Here is a 23422-nt window from a genome sequence, read left to right on the forward strand (position 1 = left end):
CAGAAGCTGCCTGAGATCTGGGTGATAATTTGAGGGACGCGGTGGGTTCCTCATTATAAAATATCTCGTCAGAAGTGCCCACCATTTGCTTTGTTCTCTTAAGTTTCTGAAGTGGTTATTAGCACTGTGCCTGACACATAGTAAGGACTCAAGAAGTGTTGAGGTGGTTATTATCTACAGAAATTCCTTGTTGAAACGCACATGTGCAACGTTCCTTTATTTGCTTAGGATACACTTCTCAGCTTCTTCATACGGAGCTGTATTCCTGGGCTGGAACCCAGGAGGGGGAAAGAAGCAAGCGGATCTCCTGGGGAGAGCAGTCTCAGGCTCACAGCCAATGGGGCCACGGAGATAATGACAATAAAAAATGACAATAATAATGATGGCAAAGAAAGCATTCGGCAGGTTGGCAGGTTGTAGGTTCTGTTTTAGGCTTGTGTATGTTTACATATGTTAATCGTTTAATTTTCATAACAGACCTATGAGATAAGTACAAGTATTAATCCCACTTTCAGATGAGGGCGCTGAGGCAGAGACAGGGTAAGTAGATTCACCCACAGGAAGGCTGGTTCCAGAATCCACGCTCTTAACCCCTGTAGGAAACCTCTGGGGGCTCTAGGAACTGTGAAAAGCACTGGTTTGGAGAGAGAAGAGTTGACCAAAACTCGGCTTTGCTCATTATGAGTGACACAAGCTTGGGCGAACGGTTTAACTTCTTTGAATCTCTGGCAATGCACCGGCCAAATGGATTAAACCATAGAATGTTAGAATTGAAAACTTGAGAGATCCAATACCTCATTTAACTGATGAGAAAACTGAGGCCCAGAGATGTGTGTGACCTGTCCAATGTCACACAGCTAGTCAATGCTTGGGGCCCAACCCAGACCCCTGGCCTCCTGGCTCAGTACTTTGTGACAATTTATCATGATGCCATCTGTCACTGGGATCAAATGAGATCATAGGTGTTAGAGAACTCTGTAATTGTGAAGTGTTTTCATCGCCGTTAGGAAGATTACTGAGGTAGCAGGGGCACAGAGAGCCGAAGTGAGAGGAAGTAAAACAAATTCACTCATTCAAAAGTTTTACATTAGGACTGACCTGATGATCAAGCCAAGGTAATGGGTCACTGCGGGCTACGTGGAAATGGACTTTGCTGTCAAATATTCCTAGGTTCTAGTCCTCATTCAGACACTTGGGAAAATTACTAAACTTTCTATGCCTCCGTTTTTTTTTTTTCCACCTGAAACATGGGGATCACTGAAATGTGAGGCTGTTGGGGGATGAATGTAAATGTCTACCTTTCCTCTCATCTCTGAGAAAAGCCTTCAAAACCACAGAAATAAAAATCATAATGCAACACAAGAACTATAAATCTTAATGGAATTTAATAAATATTAATGTCCCAGCTTAACACCGGAACAGTTTGGTCAGGAAAACGAGCTGTGAATATCGTTTAGCTGGTATGAGTCTGTACTATGTTGAGGGGGCTTACTCAGTTCCAATATAGTATTTATATCTATAGTTTTCTGTTTTAAACTAAAGGCGTATATACAGTACACCTGAATAACTCATTACTGCAGAGCGGAATATCCTAAGCACTAAAAATAGTATTCTTTTATTGGCAGAGAAAAAACCAGAATTTTTAGTACCCTATATTTTCTAGGTGAATATTAAGATGCATCTCTTTGAAATAATCATATTTTTGAGCAATTCTGACACATTCTCAACAGCGCTAGTCAATTTGGATACTCTAGAACAGAGCGCCGGACACATGAAAGTTGTTCAGTGAATATTTGTCGAATGTACAACAGAATTAATAAATAAGTAGTGTAACCCCAGGCTAGGATTTTATAATTTGGTATGAGAAGTAAGATGTATACAAATAAAACAAATCTAGAATAATATTATACACAAATAAGCTCTGTATTTTGTGTTGTGCACTATGAAACACAGGAGAAATTCAGAGAAGGGAAGGACCAGTTTGGCCAGAACAGCTGAGGGAGATTTCCCAGAAGCTGTTGACACTTGGGGTGCATCTCTACTGACAGACAGGGAAACATTCTAGTTAATGAAACATTTTAAGCTTCACGGAAGAACTGAATACTAAACTTCATTCTCAAGTGACCTCATATCAGAGATCTTCCATAACTGAAAACCAGGCAAGCAAAATTATGACTATTCTTTCTGTATATCTCATGGATCTTTAGGCCTCTTATCAGCGGCGACATTTTTGATTTCTTAAGTAGAAATGCTAGACGGGGCATTTTCAACATTTTTCAGCTGTTAAATAAATGGATCTCTTCCCTCTGTCCCCCTTCTCATTCTCCCATCCACCTTTTTGAGGATTATTTGGGGAAAGGAGGTATTTTGCCTTTGGAGAAGGTGATAAAGTGTGTGCTGGTCATCTTTTTTGAAGAGCCATTTTTATCCATTGCCTTCTGGTTTTTTCTTTCTGCTGATGGGAGGCACATGTAACTGCTGATAAACCAGGTAACTGATTTTTGGCCTTGAAACCTCCGGCGAGCACATTCAGATTAGCTAAAGACATTACAGACATGCACCATTCGTGCAGCTTCTAGAGGTTAATTATTTGCTCCGTCATTACTCCTCATGGAATCAGTAGAAACCACCAGAAGACTTGACACTGGGGCTTTTAGAATGCTTTAGCTTTGTCTTCTTGGGCCAAATTTATGGTGGCCACCTAGGCTCTACACCACTTAAATCTCTGGTTTTCTTTTGAGCTCTCTCAGCTCAATATTCTAATGAGACTTCTCCCCACCGGTCCAACAATACCAATTTTCTGTATGGCCTCAAACAAAAGTCGTATGTCCTAAACCGTGTGTCCGTGTCCTTGGAGGGCTTGTTATGGCTAGTGTGGAAGGTCAGCTTAATAAATGTTCAATTATCCCAATAATAAAAAAATCCATAAGCTAAATCTCTGGGTAGGTTTGCTACTATTAAACATACATATATTTCCTCTGCTGTCAAAATCTCATGGAACCGAGCCTCTTCTGACCTTGACGATTTCTCAGGGTCTCTGAGGTTTGATGAATAATTGATGCCTGAGCATCATTAATCTCCCCAGTTCCATTGTCCTAGCTTTTCTGTGAGTGCAAAATAATCTCTTTGGTACTTACTGATATAAAAACTGAGTGATTTTGCTGACTGACTTTTTCGAGTTTCACAAGATCCTGAGGAACTAAAGGTTGTCACAGATAACTTATATTTCCCAGGCTCCTTCAATTCTGCAACAAATTCATGTGCTTCTTCATCCACTGTCAAATATTCAGTAAAGTTTTCTGAGTCATATATAAAAAAGAGAATATATATGAATTGAAACCTGGAAGGGCCTTGAATGTAGACAAGTCAATTAATACAAAAAATAAGTATTTTTTATACGTTTCCTTTCTTTTGTCAAGTTCAATTATACATCTTCATCAAAGGTACTAGAAAAGAAACATGACCAAGTACTCAAATTGCTTTTCACGACACTTCTAAATTACCAAACTAAAATATGGGATCCAAATCAATAAAGCTTAGGGATGAGTTTATACTGCATATTCTTATGTACTATTAACCAACAACGTCATGTGCACAGAACAGAAGTAGAATGTCAGGATAAGATTGCAACAGTTGACTTTCTTATATGGATATAAAGATTAAAAAAATAACCAGCAATCAGTATCTTATCAGTTCTTTGTGGTAGTATTAAATACCCAGAAATGCCTTAAAATAAATTGAATTATTTCTAGTTGGAAATAATTATCCTGGGCAGATTTTCTGACACTTGTAATGCTTGTCCTTGATCTGTCTTCCAGATTTCACTTTCTAAAAGTAAAAATGATTTTTGCATTGCTTCAAAGATCATCTCCTGCTGCTTATTACTCTATTTGAAGTTGTTCTCATCAGTTGGTGACCACCATAGCCTTCAACAGAACACACAGCAGTCAGATGAAAGCATGATTGAACGTTCATGGAAATACTCATTAAAAAAAAAATTGTTGTGAGATACAAGACCTTATTTTCCCCAGAATATACTGTGGGACAGGAAAATAAAAGACAAATTAAGGGCAGATGAAGACAGATATCTTTTATACAAGTAATTCTAGGTAAACGTGAAGACTCTTGACTCAAATAATTAGAAATGACAAAGGATTTCTATTTTACACAACATTTGGGGATGGTCGATTGTTCTATAATCCAGGATAGAGGAATCCACAGAGTTTGGTGTCTTATTCTATAAAATAAAATAAGGGCAAACAACAGTATGCACTATACGATACTACATGATATTAATGCCCTACTCTGAAAATAAAGCTATTATTTGAATTTCAAATTTTGACAACTTGACAACTTTTGCCACTCAAACCACTAGACTGGAAAGTATAAAATGAAGTGTGTTATTATGGAAACAAAACAAACAGCAAATAACTATAATAACCTACCAAACAACAATTTAAATATGGTCATGACCCACATTGACTGCTGGCCAGGGCCCTGTTTTTCATAAGCTAGTGGGCTAAAATACAAAGAAAGCTCTGGAATGCTGGATCAATGACTATGATCCATGCTATGGCGAAAATACTAGTTGCTGTGCATTTTCTATTTTACGACCAGCTCTTCTTTGGGCAAATGTGGAGTGGTGCTGGTCCCTGAGGGACACACCCTGAGGCAAATCAGAGTCACTAGATGAACAGGACCCAGGGCTGATGCTCTTGGGAAGGTAGCCTTCTTGTCAGAAAGATTGTTTTGCTACATGCTTCCCAAACTGTGTACTAGAAAACAGAAAATTTCTCCAGGATATTTTGTAATTTGCAATGGCTAGAACTTTAATTCAAAATCTTTCCAAACGGAAGGTTTCCTCAGCAGCCTGGAGTACGTGACATGTTGGGCAGTGAAATGTGCGCAAGTTGTGAATACTCGCAATTTAGAAACTACCTAAACCTTGGATTCTGATCCTACCTATTTAATTTTGTTTTCTAGTCTTAGTGGGCGTTACTACTCAATTAAATTCTTCCCTTTCTTGACCATTTTTTCTTCAAATATTAACTGTCTCCCATCAGTCATTTTTTCTAAATATTTTAGTTGTAACATATGTCAATGCCCTTTCCTTTGTGCACCATTTCTTATTTTCGCTGATTTCCTATTACTTTACCTTCTCTTTCTATGTGGATATGGAACCCATCGAAGGCAGTGGGTGGTTTTGGTGGTAACCAATTCAGGATCATTTGTACAGGAAAAAATGAGAGAGAGCCTGCTGTTGATTTCTCAGTCTCACTGAGTGTACTGTTATTTTCATATTCCATGGGAAGGACACTGACAAAGTCATCTTCACTTTCAGGGGTTGCAGATGCGCCGCCCCACCAATAGGGCTGGGATGTAGTTTCGTAGTCACTGCTGTTGAAATCGGGCCAACCAGAAGAAATATTGCCAGAGGGAATTTCAGGGGTTTCATCCGTAAAATGGAAGAGTTTGTCTTTTCCCACTGTATCTTGTGATCTCACGAACGATTCCTCTGGAAAACTGCCACTCTGTTCTTCCCAATTGTTTTTGTTCAAGTTTACAATACGAACCGAGATATTTCTAGGTGGATACGGGGCTGTAAGAGAGAGAATTTTCATTTTCCAGTAATTTTTAGTTCTATTATAGTGAATACTTAATCTATTAGTAAGTCAAATACACAAGTGGATTTACAAAATAGAGGTTAATTTTATTTCTACTAAAAGATAGTAGAAGATAATCTACATCAAGAACTATTGTGGTGTTAAGTTACACATTTACCTAAGATTTTGTGCATGATGTGTATACATGAGTATATCACCACTCATACCTCAAATACATTAACTAGTGATATGATGCTTGTCCAACTGGTAATTTAACCATGTCCAAAGCAAAGTTTTGTAAATATTCTGTAGCTTATCAAAATCTCCTTTTAAAAAACCTGAGTCTCTGCCACTGGATCTTTCTTACAAAAAAAGCAACTCTAGTATACTCTAGCTATCAAGATAAAAATACTCCCTGTGATGTAGTTGCACTTAAGAGAGTTGCATATATGCCTTTGAAACATTAACACATATGTTAGAAATACTGCTTCACTCCTCACTTCTCCAGAATGAAACATATGAGCACAAAATCCATTTGTGAATTAGGGAAGCATACATTTTGAGAGGAAGAAAATTATGAAGGCATGCTGTCTGGTCTCTACCTGCAACTGTTTCTACCTATCCTTCAAATAGCAGCTGAAATATCATCCCTTCCGTGAACTTCGAATAAAAATTAATCTTTCCCTCCTTTTTGTAGTTACATAACTTTGTACCTCTTGGGACATGTATCAGTTCTGCCTTGTATAATTGCCATTTGTGTTGTATCTCTACCATTTTTGAGGACAGGAAACTTATCTCACCAGACTTTGTCTTCATCTCTCTCATACTTAGCACAACTTCCCGGTAGAAGTCACTCAATTGATAACATTTCCTTACTTGAATTGAATAATGAAAAATACAAATAGAATCTTAGATGTTGCCGTGACGTGACTAACTTATTCAGCTGAAATAGTTTCTTTGTCTTGTCCTACTTAATGAAAATCATGGCATCTTAGATTCAGACTGGCAGGGTCTCAGGGGTGATCTATAACAATCCATTCCCAATGTTCATATGAAAGGTATCTCCAACATTCCTAATGAGTAATTTGGACACATTAGGCACAGGCAATGTCAATTACATTGGTATTGGTGACAGGCATTTGGTAGGTGTACATTTCCATCCATTCTTCCATCCATCTATCCATCCATCCTACAACAGTGCTTCCTATTGGTGATGCTACCAAAATTAAACACTGCAAGTTTTAGACATATCTGAATCCCAATATTTTCCTCTAATAATCTGATATTCTTTACTAGAACATCTCCTATCATTTTTATTGCCATGTGGGAATTTTGCCAGGTTATAGAATAACTGATGTCTACTTGGTCAAGTTAAGTTACTTAATTATAACTTTTGGTAGTATCATGTACTTTTTTTCCATTCAAAGATTATAAATCTATGATTATATTGACATATTTTAGATTTTTCTTTTGAATATTTTATTCAGTTCTTTTACATTGATAGAGGATTTGTTTTAGACTATTACAAATATATATTTATTTTATTTCTTAGCTCTAGAACATAATTTTTCTCAGAATGATAGAATATATACATGCAACAAACATATAATTTAATTATTTTTTAACTAAATTTGATTCTTCAGAAGACTTACCAGTTCTGTGTTGTTTAGGTTCATGACTGACACCACTATACTCCACAAGAGTACTTTTATTAAAAGTTGCCTCAGATACCAGCTGAAAAGTGATGTTACTATAACATATTCCTGGCAGCCAGTGATTAAATACTGTTTTTCCCTTAAAGAAATCTGAGAATAAAAACAATTATATTAAAATTTTGATCTCTTAAATGCTACATACTTCTAGAAAGTTCTAAACAATTAAGATTAAATAGCCCTAAGGTATTATTTCCTGCAACTTCTGGCATGGTCAGTAATACAAAATTGGCATAAGATTAGAGATGAAAATTTGGATCTTTAAATCCAAAATCCTGAAAAGTTTTTTTCTGCAGAAATTGAATATGATGAAATTAAATTTTTATTATAGGATCATTTTGTGTATTAAATGGAGAAGATAACATATAGAAATTGTAGATTCGGTTTATGCTAGCCATTTATTTTATGATAAAAATCAAAGATATTTTGCCACCTTATGACTTAGGAAAAAGTAATTTTATAAAACATGTTTTCACTAGGCTTACTTGTAAAAACTGGCCTTCTTAAAAGTAGAATGGTTTATCTGCCAGTTGGCAGCACCTGATTAAAAAAAAAAGAAAGAAAGAAAGAAGGAAAGAAGAATTTGTATTTAATTTGAAAAACATTAAAGAAAATAATAAAATTAAGATTCCAATTCAAATTAGAAGGAAATGTGGGAAAGAAACCAAAAGTACCACTTACTGAACTAAAAGCCAAAAATAAATTTAAAAATTAATTAACTTAAAAAGGAGAGCATATTTATTGATTTATTTTAAAACTCCTGGCTTTTAGTTCCACAAAAATTCCAGAGAATGCTTTTAAATTATTCATGAACTTGTATTTGCATGTGATCAAAAAGCAAATAAGGCCCCATTTATTAGTTTACAGATAATCTGTTTTCACTGAAATTTTAAAAATACAATAATCTGTGGAGTCTATGTTTATATTTATTTGATGTTTTAAAGCTTCAAAAACTAAAAATTCACCGCACTGTTTTGAACCATGTCTCATAAAAAAGAAATCCATGGAAGAAATGAGTTTATAAAAGCAGCAAGTCAAAATGACACTTTTCTGGATATCATGACCTGTGTGCCTCAGTATCCATTCTTCACCTCACCAGTACCTATTTCTAGTTACAACCAGTCAACTTTGATAACCATCATCTAAGCCCCCAGAGAGTAATGTTACAGTTTTGTATCCTGAGAGTATCTAAGTTCCTTTCCTTCCAAATTCACTCCCAGTGGAGCTGAATACCCTCCCTCCCTTCCTCCCTCTCCACCTTCTCCCCAAGAGTCTACTCAGAGAAGGTGACCAGGTTCTTTGAAATGATTGATTCCCATAGGATCTCTTTTTCTTCTCTTCCCACAGGGTCCCCATCAGGCCAGTATAAACAATGAAACCAATTTTTGTATATTAATACAATCATTTAGCTGGTCATACAGATAAATATATCCAAAGGAACAAAAAAAGCATTATCATTCACCTTTGAGAATAATCTTGGACCACCTCCAAGCAAAACTTGGTAAGAAGGTGCCTTTTGAACTTCTTAGTTCTAGAAATGCCCTTCTATCATTTCCCAGAAGGAAATGGTTAGGTGAGGTGCTTCTAAGTTTAAGTTTGAATTTATTTCTTGTACCAGACATGCTGCCTTTGGCAAGACTAACATACAAGTGATAATAATTTGAGTATTTCTTATGCTTTTGCATTGCATGTGACTCTAGCAAACCAGATGTTCTAAGATTCCTCATGACAAGATTTTTATAAATTAATAACTATTTTTAATGGTTCTTCCATTGTCAGATAGAGAATCATAAGGCCTCTTTAGAGCAAGACAGAAGTCCAGTTAGCAAACATCACGTAAAAAGGAGTATTTTAAAGATGATATTTATCACCCTTCCTTTTGCTTCTTACCTTTATATAGCATTGTTCGGAAGTCTTTACCTTCCCAGTAGCTTATGTTTACTCTTGTGAAAACATTATATTTTTCTGGATAATGAATTTCAAATAGGACTCCTGTTTCAGGAGAAGGTTTATAGTCATATATTGAAACACTGGTTACAGGTAGGGGTTCTGCAGAAGGGAAGTAAATGGACAAAGGGGAAGTGGAAAAAAGGTAGAAAGGCCATTATCAGTAGTTGGAAGTACCAAAAATTAATGCCTGTCAGAACACTTTCCACATTTTTATTATCCATAAGCATTAAACTCCCCCATACTCATGAGTTGACTGTTCTCCAGAGCAGTAATTGACAAAGTACATTTATGTGGTGTTTTGTGCCTTTCAAAGAAACTTTCATATTCATTTTTCCATTTGCCTTTTGCAACAACCCTGAGATCTAGGACAAGCAAATATGAATATTGCCATTCAACAGATAAAAATAATGATGATGACTCAGAGACTTTAAATTATTTGTCAAGATCTCAGGAAACAAACTGAGGGTTGCTGGAGTGGTGGGGGATGGGAGGGATGGGGTGGCTGGGTGATAGACATTGGGGAGGGTATGTGCTATGGTGAGCGCTGTGAATTGTACAAGACTGATGAATTACGGATCTGTACTTCTGAAACAAATAATGCAATATATGTTAAGAAAAAAAAAGAAGAAGAAGATAGCAGGAGGGGAAGAATGAAGGGGAGTAAGTCAGAGGGGGAGACGAACCATGAGAGACGATGGACTCTGAGAAACAAACTGAGGGTTCTAGAGGGGAGGGGGGTAGGGGGATGGGTTAGCCTGGTGATGGGTTTTAAAGAGGGCACGTACTGCGTGGAGCACTGGGTATGATGTACAAACAATGAATCATGGAACACTACATCCAAAACTAATGATGTAATATATGGTGATTAACATAACAATAAAAAATTATTAAAAAAATTATTTGTCAAGAGTAATTTGACAAGTACATGGCAGAGTCTGTATCTCCAAATTCCTAGTTCATTTTTCTTTTTTCCAAGCCAAGAAAACTTGATATTAATGACAGACCCGTAACAGAAAATACATTTTGGCTCTGACCAAGGATAAATGTTTATGTGATCATTTATTTCTTGTATAAACTTAGTAGTTATTTTTCTATATTAAGTATAAGATTGTAAACCACCCTATGTTGTGAGAATTATAGTTTACAGTGTTTATCAAACCACTCTTCCTGCAGAAGCTTAAAAAAATGTTTATTTCTATTTTGCTTGAGTCGTTAACTCATTACAAAACCTTTTAAATACTCATTTTTTAAAACTACAATTTGATGCACATCTGTATCTCCTCCATATCCTATTCTTCAGCAAAATTCTTGTAAAAATGACTGAGCTCCCTCACTCTTCTGAAGGAGCTGTTGGATTAGTTTTACTTGCCTTCGTTTGATTTGAGAAAATCGTTTAAATAATTTGGTTTGGAGTCAACTATTGTATTACAGACAAAAACAATTTTGATTCAAAGTTTTATCATTAGAGAATTCTCAGACATCATCTACAGCCTAAATGAAATCAATATCCTTACTTTAAATTTTACACTTTTAAAAATTTCAGTTTCAATACCCTAGGACACCAAAATTTGATTTAATTTATTCCACAAGTATCAGGTACCTACTTTGTCTTAATCTGTAGGTAAATATTTTTCATTTTGCCCTCCAGGATCGTGACCTAGTTTAGCTTTTGCTTTTGACTGAAGAGATCCGGGAAGGATTGAAGCAACATGTTAAAGCTTTGATTTTTCCTGGAATTTTCTTAAGAGCCAAGCCAACATCTAGTGAAAAAATCAGGAAGGACCTTCAGATTACAGCATATATTGTGATCATGTCGGGGTAGACTACATGCTGTTTTCTCTGGCTAAAATGTTTCTCTTTTATCTTTGACTTGTCCTTGGTCTTCTTGCTTAAAGGTAACATTTACAAAGTGAACATGCTTGTGCTACCTAAACCAATCAACCAACCAACCTGGCAAGACTCTTGTGTATTTCTCTTTGATTAATCCCCCCAAAATTTTGAACTCTTTGAAGGTCTTTCTTTCAACCCAGTCTAATTACTAACCCACGGAGTCTACCAAATCCACCTACTGCTTCTGGATCTAAGGGAAGCAAAATGAAAGCTAACAACAAAAAGCAGCCACAGAGCAGGGACTCTTCCCTTCCTGCTGTCCAGTATCTCATCCTCACCAGGGTCCTGTCTCCTGAAAAGAGAAGTGAGAGGTCCACCCAATCTTTCCTGCCCCGAGGCATGACATGTGCACATCAAAGCCACAGTCCCACTTTGAAATTCAAGAGATAGATGAGGATTACAGCATAGATATTTTATGTTGTGATTTTTTTTTTTTTTTTTTTTGGCTGCTGAAAGCTACTTACATTTAAACTAAGAATTTTTTAAATGCCTACTTGCCTGTTGGCTTCCTACAGTTCTCTTGGCTTCAACCTAAGTGACCTGGGTCAGCTGTAAATTCTAAAGTCTAAGCCCGGCCATTACTGAGGCACATTCAGTCTATTTTCAATAGAACTCAAATGCATTCTCTAAAAATATTTTACTGTGTCTCCAGTGACTTCCCTTCCCTTTTTAGAAATTAAGGGATGGGTTTTAAACCAGAGCTGCTCTTATTCAAGTGTTTTTCAGTGATGACTTAACCGACTGAAAAACCATTTCAATGGTTAAATCTTGATCTAATTCAGTATTCCCTTCGCAAGCCACACTTCGCTCTTTGGAACCAGGCAGGACAGGACAGAAACCCAGAGCTGTTAGAAAATGTGAATCACTTATTACTTTTGTTCGTTTGTTCCTTTTTTTGTCTTCAGGTCTTTTTATTTTTCAAAAAGCTAAACATTATAAAATATATTTGAAACTCCCTCATATAACTCACTCCCATTTGCCTGCCACCGCGGCCAGAGATAAATTAGTACTCTGAATTTGGTGGTTACCTTTTGATGTGTTTTTTACTTTTATATTTATATGTGTCCAACATCCATATGAAATGTTATTTTGCATGTTTTAAAATATGTTGATGGTATCATAGTACATGAATTTTTTTGCAGCTTACTTTATCAACGATCAGGCTTTTGAGATTTCTCCACCTTGATGCAAGTATCTCTAGGAACTTTGTTTTAGTGTTCACTTTGGAATTATACAGACTCTGCCGTTTGTTATTCTGTTAGATTGTTTTCAATCATCTACTTTTGCAAATAATGTTGCAATAAATGTCTTGAGACATGTTTCTAGACTATCTAAATCCTGGATGGCAGGGTATGCACATCTTCCATTGTAGGAGATATTGTAAAAACGTGTTCTAACTCTCTGTCAATTTCCATTTCCATCAGCAGTGTGTGATAGTTCCTCCTTCTCCATATTCTTATTCAACACTTGTTCATATCAATCCTTTTAGTTTTTGCCACTCTGAGACATATGAAATTTTGTCTCTGTTTTCATTTCCTGTTCACAAAAGAGGTTTATCTTTTCTTATGTTTATTGGCCATTCAGCTTTTCTTTTCTTAAAATCATTTGGTTCTTTTGCCTGTTTCATGGGTTCATTTTCCATATTTTCCTGCTAATTTGTAATGCATCTTCTGTCACATACTGCATTCCCACTGTCATTTTTGTGTGTGTGTGTCCTATACCTTCTTTCTGGATTCACCTTCCTTGTTAAAACGTATCACTTAGTAGTTTTTTAAGTTAGAGTCTAGGTGTTAAATTCTCCTAGAATTTGTATTCTGGAAAAGTTCTTTATCTTTATTCTTTTTATTTTATTCTTTTTATTTTTTTAAAGTTTCTATTTATTTATTTGAAAGAGAGAGTGTGCATGAGTCGGGGGGGAGGGGCAGAGGGAGAGGGAGAAGCAGGTTCCTCACTGAGCAGGGAGCCCGACGTGGGACTCGATCCCAGGACCCCAGGATCATGACCTGAGCTGAAGGCTTAACCGACTGAGCCACCCAGGCTCCCCTTTATCTTTATTCTTGATGTAGTTTAGCTGGATATGAAATTATAAGATTTCCTCTCAGGATTTTGAAGCTATTGCTCCATTGTCTTCTTGAATCAATTATTGTGGAAGAGAAAAGTTCTGTGAGCCTAACAGTTATTCCTTTGTATATATTATCTTTTTTTCCCCCCTTTGATACCTTCTAAGTTTTTTATTTGTCCTTGATAATCTAAGATTTCACCATCACATATCTAGATATGGACTTATTTTTGAATTACCCTATAAGTATTTGGAATGCTTTGTCAATCTGTGGATTCACGTCACTCTTCAAGTCTTGGAAATTTTCATAATCAACTCTTGAAATAGTGTGCCCATTATTCCCTTCATTCTTTTTTTCTTCAACTCTTAACCTCTTTAGTTAGAGCCTCTCCCACCTTCATATCTGAGAATTGTGCTAAATTATGGGCAATCACAAAGAATACCTTTCAATTTATTATTTAAATGCTATCAGTACAGAATTTATCCCATCAGTTGAAGTTTTTTGATTGAATCTAAATTTGACTAATTAAGTGAATTTTGCCTAGTCTAACCAACTAAATTTTAAATTAAATAATTGTATTTTTCACTTCTAAAAAATTCTAATTTATGTTTATTTGATTCATTTTTATTTAATTTCTGCCAATCTTTGCTTCATTATGTTTTAATCCTTTTAAATGGATGGAATTCTTATATTTATCTCTTTGAACATCATAACAGACTGTAAATTTGTTATCAAATTGCTATACAAGGGGCGCCTGGGTGGCTCAGTCATTAAATGTCTGCCTTTGGCTCAGGTCCTGCCTGGGATCGAGCCCCACATAGGGCTGCCTGCTCAGCGGGAAGCCTGCTTCTCCCTCTCCCACTCCCCCTGCTTGTGTTCCCTCTCTTACTGTGTCTCTCTCTGTCAAATAAATAAATAAAAATCTTTAAAAAATTGCTATACAAAATATAATCTGCAATGTTATGGTTGTTGTTTTGATGTCTATCTTTTTTAGCATAGATTTCACTGTGTGTTTTGAAATACAAGCCCTAAGTTAACTTTGTGTTTTCTTATTGCTCTGTTTCTTGCTTATTCTTGCTGTTGAGACAATTTAGCCATTGCTTCCGTTCAGCTCACCACAGTGCCCAGTCTAGAACCAGGGCATATAATATTATTCTGAGGTTCTTGGTATTATGGATGATATAGTGGTTATCATAAATTCATTCCCTGAGTCAGAGGGTAACTAAGCTTGGTCCTTGAGAGTAAGACTGAATGTGTGTTCCCTGCGTCCCAAGGCCTCCATCTATAATTTTATCACAGGCAGAAAGAATCTCCGCTACAAACAGAAAGCCTGGCTCTGCACCCTACCTAGTATGGAGCATTCCAATCCTTACTGTATTGGGGCCCAAAATCAGGGCTGTGTTCTTCCAGATGCAGAGTACAGAGGCCCCAGGACTTTAGCTTGCATCCCCCCTTGGAGTTTCTGTTTTGTTTCTGATTTATAGAGACAACAATCTTATTTTTGAGCCTACCAATATATTTCTGGTTTTCTTTTTGCTTTGTGGTAGGAGCAGAGTGTGTCACAAGAAGATATTTACTGCATTATGTTTGCAAGAAATCCTAACATGAAATTCCCATTTTTTTCTTTTAATAAAAAAATTTTTAAATGATGTTTAATATGATTGGGGTTTTTTTTTCTCATTTAGGTGTCCCACGTAATAAAATCTGATGTTTAATCGAAGACTGTTTATGTCCCTTAATTACCTTTGAATCATTCATGACAATCATGAATAGGAAGTTTCTTAAAGTTCTGGAAGTAACTATCTGAGACAGAAGATGAAGGAACAAAACAAATGTAGAGCAAATACTGTTTAAAAAAAGCAGAGTTAACCCTGTGCTTGTTGGTAACTGCTAAGAGCCGAGAGGCGCTTCTTTCTGAGACTGCTCTGTTTTGATAGACTAAAACTAAAGGAGCTGTTGGATCAGTGACCAGTGTCCTTGCTTTTGATGTGACCCACCTAAGAATGTGTCTGTTCTGACACAGTCCTCTTGAGAGAGAGAAACCTGTGATTAGGCTCTCAGGTTTTTTGTTTGTTTTTGTTTTTGTTTTGAGAGAGAGAGAGAGAGAGAGAGAGCGGGCATGAGTAGGGTGGGGCAGAGGGAGAGGGAGAGAAAGAATCTTAAGCAGGCTCCCCACTCAGTGCAGAGCCTGTGCTGGGCTTGATCTCATGACCCTGAGATCATAACCTGAGCCGAAATCAAGAGTCGGACGCTTCACTGACAGAGCCACCCAGGCGCCCCAAGACTCTCACTTCTGATGGCAGAAGGAGAAAAAAAGGACTGATCCCAGGTCCCAGGCCAGAGCTCCTAAACTTATGTTGAGATAGACAGCTCAGCTCTATCCATGCAGGCCACTGAGGTGAGCTGGCAGCAGCTGCCGCCCATGGTCCAAGAGTCATGGTTACTGTCAAACCCATGAACTTAATTCAAGTCTTCACCACTTCCTTCCTGGAATATGTCAACAGCTCTCTAAATTATTCTCCTTGCCTCCAATCTCACCTTAATTTTTTCTACTTGTTTTTGCTCAAAACTTCTAAGCATGCTGGCTACCTGATACTCTCAGTTTGTTAGAGTCTCTGTCACTTGCTCCTCACTGACTTTGCCCTGCCTGATCTGTTTTGACTCTCCTTTGCTTCCAAACCCTTGAGTAATTTTCTGTCTAATGCCATTGGGTATTGTTTATATTTATTGATCTTAAATGAAGTGCTACACATTTTGTTAAGGAGTGTATTTTAATATTTTTCACATTACAAAATATTACCCTCTACCAAATCAGCAAACTCACAGCCCCCAAGACAAATCTGGCCTGCCACTTGCTTTTGTACAACTTTTGAGTTAAGTCTTAATCTCAGGAAACAAACTGAGGGTTGCTGGAGTGGTGGGGGGGTGGGAGGGATGGGGTGGCTGGGTGATAGACATTGGGGAGGGTATGTGCTATGGTGAGCACTGTGAAGTGTGCAAGACTGTTGAATCACAGATCTGTACCTCTGAAACCAATATTACATTATATGTTAAAAAAAAAAAGAAGAAGATAGGAGGGGAAGAATGAAAGGGGGGAAATCGGAGGGGGAGACGAACCATGAGAGACGATGGACACTGAAAAACAAACTGAGGGTTCTAGAGGGGAGGGGGGTGGGAGGATGGGTTAGCCTGGTGATGGGTGTTAAAGAGGGCACGTTCTGCGTGGAGCACTGGGTGTTATACACAAACAATGAATCATGGAACACTACATCAAAAACTAATGATGTAATGTATGGTGATTAACATAGCAATAAAAAATTAAAAAAAAAAGAATGGCCTTTACATTGTTAAATGGTTGACAAAAATTAACAGAGGAACAATATTTTGTGACATATCAGAATTATATGAAATTCAAATATTAGTGTCTTTAAATAAAGTTTTATTAGAATGCAGCCATGCTTGTTCACTTATGTATTGCCTATAGTTGCTTTTGTGCTGCAACACTAGAGTTGAATCATTGCAACAGACTGTACAGCCCCCAGAAACTAAAATATGTGTCATCTAAGAAAAGCTTGCTCACCCCTGGGTTAAATTAAAAAAGTAATAACCTGCCTAATGCTACACGTATGTTTTCTAGATTTCTTTGTTGGCTCTAAAGCTCATACTTTGAACCACTACTCAAAATACCTGCTTGACAATTTGCCCATTGCAATGCAGAATTCAGGATCTTACAACTTACAGCTCTAAGAAGGAGCTTTCCTCAATAAAATCTTATTATGTCATTTCTTTGTATCTGTCACCATTCCTCATCACTTTTGGATTAAAGTCTAAACTCTTGTAAGTAGTCAAGATTCCTCCCAATTTTTCTAGTTACCTCTCTTACTATTTTCTGGAATCATAGATACTAGCCATGTTAACTCCTTGCAATTCACAAGAAGGTCCAGTCTTTGCAAATAAGATTCCCTTTGACTCTGTTGTAACACTTTCCATTCTTTATTCATTTAGCAAATTTTCACTACATTCTCAATGATTGTTTCTTCCAAGGTGCCTTCCCAATGTTCGCTAAGGAAGGATGGGCAACCCCTCTCACATAATTTTCTTACAGCATTTATCACGTTTTCATACTAGTTTGTTTACTTGTCTTTTACACTGTAGCGTATGATCTTTCAGTGTGGCTATGAAGGACATGACATACAGAATGTGCACAATAAATAAAATAAAAATTCATGCATTATTGTTATTTATAATACATGAATTTGTATTTGCATAATTTATGAATGCATGTTTATATTGTACAATATATTATAGAATACATATTATATTTGTATATTCTCCAAAGTGTTCTGCAGTGTTTTTACAACTACTACATCTCATATTTTACTAACACATGAGACAGCGGTGTGTAAATAACATTTCTCCAATTTTTAAGCAATTGTTTTCATGTGTTATTTTATCTGTTAAGGTATGACTTCTCTCTAAAGTGCAGACAATATACTGATGGTTCTTAATTAGTTAAATATTAATCAGATGTCAGTGCCTAAGGGTTGTGAAACTCCTTTGAGCTGGCCAAATGACTTCTTTGTGCTGAATTTATTTTTTGCCATGTTTCTCAGTGTTCTCTAAGAACACCAGACTCGGAACAACTATAGAGAACTATCAAAGGACAGCCCTGGGGCCAATTGCTTTGCCACTGCTTAATTTATCAAGACAAGCATCTAATACACAATAAATGACTGCAACAAATATTCCCTTTTATTCTCAAGAGCAATGTGTCTTCTTCTTGAGCAGATACTATTAATGTTTCCTAAACTTTAAAAAAAGCTCCCTGTTATAAAAATAAAGATGGCAAAAATACAACATTCACTGACAAATAGTGGTAATTTTAGAGCTCAAAACTAATCTTAGGCTTCACGTACTTTAATTCCATCTTTTTTAAAGGAGGAAGCTGAAACCAAATGTCACCTAATGTCACCTCATGCTTAAGGTCACAGAAATATTTGTGCCTTAATTCCCGATTCTTATATTCTGAACCTATTATCCCTTTTAAAATCTGGGATGATGTAATTGAGTCTTTAAAAATGAGATAGAGTATGAGAGACAAGAAACCATCATTAATTAATTTTTGCTCTTCAGAAATCAATGCAGATTTCCCCTTCCACTTAGGATGTAGAAAGCTACAAGTCAATGTCACTCTCTCAACCCTCAACAAGAAGAAAAAGCCAAATAATCCATGAGATCATGATTTTTCTTGAGTCTATCAGAGATCTGAGATTGCAAGGCAACCAAATGAACGAAATACCCAAGAGTGACAAGCCCCTTGCAAAACAGAAGGTAGTTTCACCTTTAGCAGAGCATAACAGGAAGAGGGGGGCTCCATTAAAGTAAGAAAGAAGATAGATTTTAATAAATTCATAAAAGCTGGTTGTGTTTTCAATGACAGTTTAGGACTATTTTATCCAATAAAATAGTTATTAGCTACCTGTGGCTATTTTAATTAAAGTTAGAATTAATCAAAATTAAGTAAAATTAAAAATTAGTGGCTACTATACTGGACAATGCAGATATAGAACATTTCCATCATCCAAAAGTTCTAGGACAACACTAGTTTAGAATGATTGGAGTGGAGTCCACACTTTCTTTCTAGCTCTTATTGTGGGCTTTAATCAGGTGCTCATGAGAATATTGAGGGGAAGAGGCGATAATTTGCACCACTGATAGATCAGGTTGAAACCTTACTCAAGTCCCTGGATCTTTCTCGAATACAAAACAGAAGCCTTGGGAGGGGCAGAAACATCTTTCCCTCCAAGTTCTCAGGAAAATATACCCCCTTCTGAGGGGTGGGTAGAAGTGAAAGAGTCTGTTCCTAGGAGAGAGGCAGAGATTCTCTTGGACCTATGGTTACACACTCATACAAAGTAGAATTCTACTACTACTGGGGAAAAGGCAGGAAACTCCAACCCAAGACCTTCCACAAATTTGAGCTCGACTGGTTGTCAGTGTAGAGTGAGGGGCAGGAATGCTGACAGTTCCCCCCTTAGGATCACAGAGTCTGCCTAAGCCTGAGGCTGGACCAGGGGAACCAAGAACTTCACCTATCCTCACCAAAAGCTTAGCACTAGTAAAAACCAACAACAATCCATTGGGAGGGAAGGGGCAAAATCATGGAGACCTTCTGTGGTGCAGGTGTTCAGGACTTGCTGATACTGAAGGTAGAACTGGAACACTGAGAAATACACTCTACCATTGCTGGGGCAGGCAACATCGGAAATATTTGATATCTGTGTGAACTCAAAGTGACTAATACCTTAAGCCCAGCTTGACTCATTCTCCCATACTAGCAACCTAGCAATATGGTAGATTTAAATTAAATACAATGGTAGGGGCGCCTGGGTGGCTCCGTCGGTTAAGCGCCTGCGTTGGGCTCAGGTCATGGTCCCAGGATCCTGGGATCAAGCCCCACATCGGGCTCCCTGCTCAGCGGGAAGCCTGCTTCTCCCTCTTTTCCCCACTAGTCCTCTCATCTCTCGGTTGTTTCCTCTCCCTCTCAAATAAATAAATAAAATCTTTAAATCCAATGGTACAAATAATTACAAAAATATAAATGCTCTAAACTAGCACTGTCAAAATTGGTATCCACTAGCCACATATGCTATTGAGCACTTAAAATGAGGCTAGTGCAACTGAGAAACTGAATTTTAAACTTTATTTAATTTAATTTATTTTATTTTTTTAAGATTTTATTTATTCATTTGACAGAGACACAGTGAAAGAGGGAACACAAGTAGGGGGAGTGGGAGAGGGAGAAGCAGATTCCCCGCAGAGCGGGGAGTCGATGTGGGGCTCGATCCCAGGACCCTGGGATCATGACCTGAGACGAAGGCAGGCGCTTAATGACTGGGAGCCACCCAGGCACCCCTAAACTTTATTTAATTTTAATCAACTTATGCTTAAAAGTTACAAATGTGTAAACTTTCATATTGAAATAGTAGTATTTTAAATAGAATGGATTAAATAAGCTTATTAAAATTAATTTCATATTTTCAGAAACTTTTTTATTTTTATTTTATTTATTTTTTTTTTTTAAGATTTTATTTATTTATTTGAGAGAGAGAGAATGAGAGATAGAGAGCACGAGAGGGAAGAGGGTCAGAGGGAGAAGCAGACTCCCTGCTGAGCAGGGAGCCCGACGTGGGACTCGATCCCGGGACTCCAGGATCATGACCTGAGCCGAAGGCAGTCGCTTAACCAACTGAGCCACCCAGGCGCCCCAGAAACTTTTTTAATGTGTCTATCCCAAAATTTAATATGTGTCTATGGTTAACATCTTGTTTTAGTTGGATAATGCTGGTTTAAACACTTCAATTAAAAGGCAGAAATTTTCAAAAGAATAAAAAATAAAAGGCAGAGATTTTCAGATTGGAAGAAAAGCAAAATCCAGCTCTATACTGAATACAAGAAACCCATTTACATATAAAGACATAAGTAGGTTGAAAATAAGAAGGGTAAGACAAGTATACCATGAAAAGACGTATCGGAAGAAAATGAAAATATCTATGTTAATAGCAGACAGACTAGACTTCAACGCAAGGTATATTTCTTGGGATAAAGAGGGCCATTGCATCTAGATTAAAATGTCATGCGTCACTAAAGCTGGTGCATGTGCCTCCACCCTGTGCTTCCTCACTGCCTCCCTAAAGCTACTGAGCTCATACACCTGGCTCCGGTGACCAGGGGGCTTGTGTGGGCCCCACAGAACTGTAACAATTGGAGAATCAGTTCTTGGCAGATTACCAACCTCAAGGCACTGCACAGACAGTAAATTGCAACACACCAGCAGACTTTCTGTGACAAAGGCCTATTTACTTGTCCTGGAGCTTCTGCCTGAGAGGCAGGCTTCAGGTTTGCCACACATGTAGAGGCTGTGGAGGTGCGCTTAGGCAACTTAGGTCAGGTAACACTCTTTTTGTAATCTCCCTCAGTCATTCAACAGCTTGCTAGTCCAGAAAGGAGCTTATACGCTTGTTTGGAGCCCCAATTTTTGCAACTGTTGTCCAGAGGACACTTCCAGATCACCTGGTCTGGAGGCCAGCAGAGTTTACAATTGTGGTCCCTCAGGACTGTACATACTTGCATAATTTAAAAGCTATTGCCTGAGGACATGTCTTCCAATCAGCCTGAAACTAGGTGCTGACTGAGATCCCTCCCTTTGGAACACTGACAGGTCTTAGCATACCCTTACCAACTGGGACTTATCAAGAATAAATCAGGCTGCTTAGACAATCACAAAGGTTCAAGAGACAGCCAAGAGCTAAGGCAAGGTTGAACAATAATGTTTATCTCCTACACAAGGCCACTTCTTCTAGACTGTGAGAGGTAGCTGTTTCACTTAATACACAGAAACTAAAGCAGAGTCAAGCAAAATGAGAAAACAGAGGAATATGTTCCAAACAAAAGAACAAGATAAAATTCCAGAAAAAAATCTTAATGGATGATAAGTAATTTACCTGATAAAAAGTTCAAAGTCATCATCATAAAGATGTTCACTGAACTCAAGAGAATGAATGAACACAGTGAAAATTTTAACGAAGAAACAGAAAATATAAGAAATTACCAAACAGAAGTCACAGAGCTGAAAGAGACAATAACTGAACTGAAAAATACACTACAAGATTCAACATCAGACTAGAAAAAAAAAAGGATCAGTGGAAGACGCAGGAGTGGAACTCACCTAAACAGAGCAACGAAAAGAAAAAACAATTTTAAAAAATGAATACAGCTGAAGGAACATGTAAGACAGCATCAAGTGGAATAACATCTGCGTTCTAGGGGTCCCAGAAGAAGACAAAAGAAAGGCACTCATTAGAAGAAATAATGGCTAAAAGCTTTTTTTTTAACTTAAAGAAGAAAAGACATTTGGATCCAGAAAGCCCAGAGAGTTCCAAATAAGATGAACCCAAAGAGATCCACTCAAGACACATTATAATTAAAATGTCAGAAGTTAAAGATAAAGAAAGAACCTTAAAAGGAGCAAGAGAAGTCACATACAAGGGAAACCCCATAAGAATATTAGCATATGGTAGCCTGGGTGGCTCAGTCGGTTAAGCATCTGCCTTCAGCTCAGGTCATGATCCCAGGGTCCTGGGATGGAGTCCCACATCTGGCGCCTTGCTCAGTGGGAAGCCTGCTTTTCCCTCTGCCTGCCACTCCCCCTGCTTGTGCTCACTCTCTCCCTCTCTCTCTCAAATAAATAAAAAAAATCTAAAAAAAAAAAAATTAGCATATCTTTCAGCAGAAACTTTACAGACCAGAAGAGGGTGGCAAATATATTCAAAGTGCTGAAAGGAAAAAGCTTCCAACGAAGAATACTCTGTCAAGGTTATCATTCAGATTTGAAAGAGAAAAAAAAAATTTCAGACAAGCAAAAGCTAAAGGAATTCATCACTACCAAACTGTCCTTACAAGAAATTTTTTTTAACCTGACTTCCACTTTTATTTTTATTTTATTTTTTATATTATTTATTTTATTATGTTCAGTTAGTCACTGTATAGTACATCATTAGTTTTTGATGTAGTGTTCAGTGATTCATTAGTTTAGAATAACACCCAGTGCTCATCACAACACTTGCCCTCCTTAATACGCATCACCCTGTCACCCCATCACCCCCTGAAACCCTCAGTTGGTTTCCTGGGGTCCATAGTCTCTCACGATTTGTCTCCCTCTCTGATTTCTCCCCCTTCAGATTTCCTTCCCTTCCCTTATGATCCTCCATGCTATTGCTTATGTTCCACATATGAATGAAACCATGTGATAATTGTCCAATGTTAAAGGGACTTCTCTAAGCTGAAAAGAAAGGATGCTATTTAGTGTATGTATGTATATCACTAATTATTATGTATATAACTAATTATTATATTACTAATTATTATTATTATTATCAGAGGATATGACCAGACATTTTTCCAAAGAAGACATACAGATGACCAAAAAGCACATGAAAAGATGCTCAATATCACTAAGCATCAAGGAAATGCATATTAAAACCATTACAGGATATCACCTCACATCTGTTAGAATGGTTATTATTAAAAAGACAAGAAATAACAAGTATTGGTATAAATGTGGAGAAAGGAACTCTTGTGCACTGTTTGTAGGAACGTAAACTAGGATAGCCACTATGGAAAGCAGTATGGAGATTTCTCAAAAAAT

General features: G+C 37.2%; 1 protein-coding gene across 3 annotated transcripts in view; it reads right to left on the reverse strand.

The window, feature by feature from the left end:
* PTPRO (protein tyrosine phosphatase receptor type O) overlaps window positions 1–23422 on the reverse strand; it is a 239175-nt gene that overhangs the window by 84662 nt on the left and 131091 nt on the right. For all 3 annotated transcript variants that reach the window (XM_027594901.2, XM_027594902.2, XM_027594903.2), the window contains exons 3-6: window positions 9206–9364; window positions 7256–7408; window positions 5156–5599; window positions 3138–3299 (exon numbers count right to left, since the gene is read on the reverse strand). In XM_027594901.2, the coding sequence (XP_027450702.1) occupies window positions 3138–3299; window positions 5156–5599; window positions 7256–7408; window positions 9206–9364 (918 nt within the window). The remainder of the gene's footprint in view (window positions 1–3137; window positions 3300–5155; window positions 5600–7255; window positions 7409–9205; window positions 9365–23422) is intronic.

This window comes from Zalophus californianus, chromosome 9 (assembly GCF_009762305.2).
Source record: "Zalophus californianus isolate mZalCal1 chromosome 9, mZalCal1.pri.v2, whole genome shotgun sequence".
Lineage (NCBI taxonomy): Eukaryota > Metazoa > Chordata > Mammalia > Carnivora > Otariidae > Zalophus > Zalophus californianus.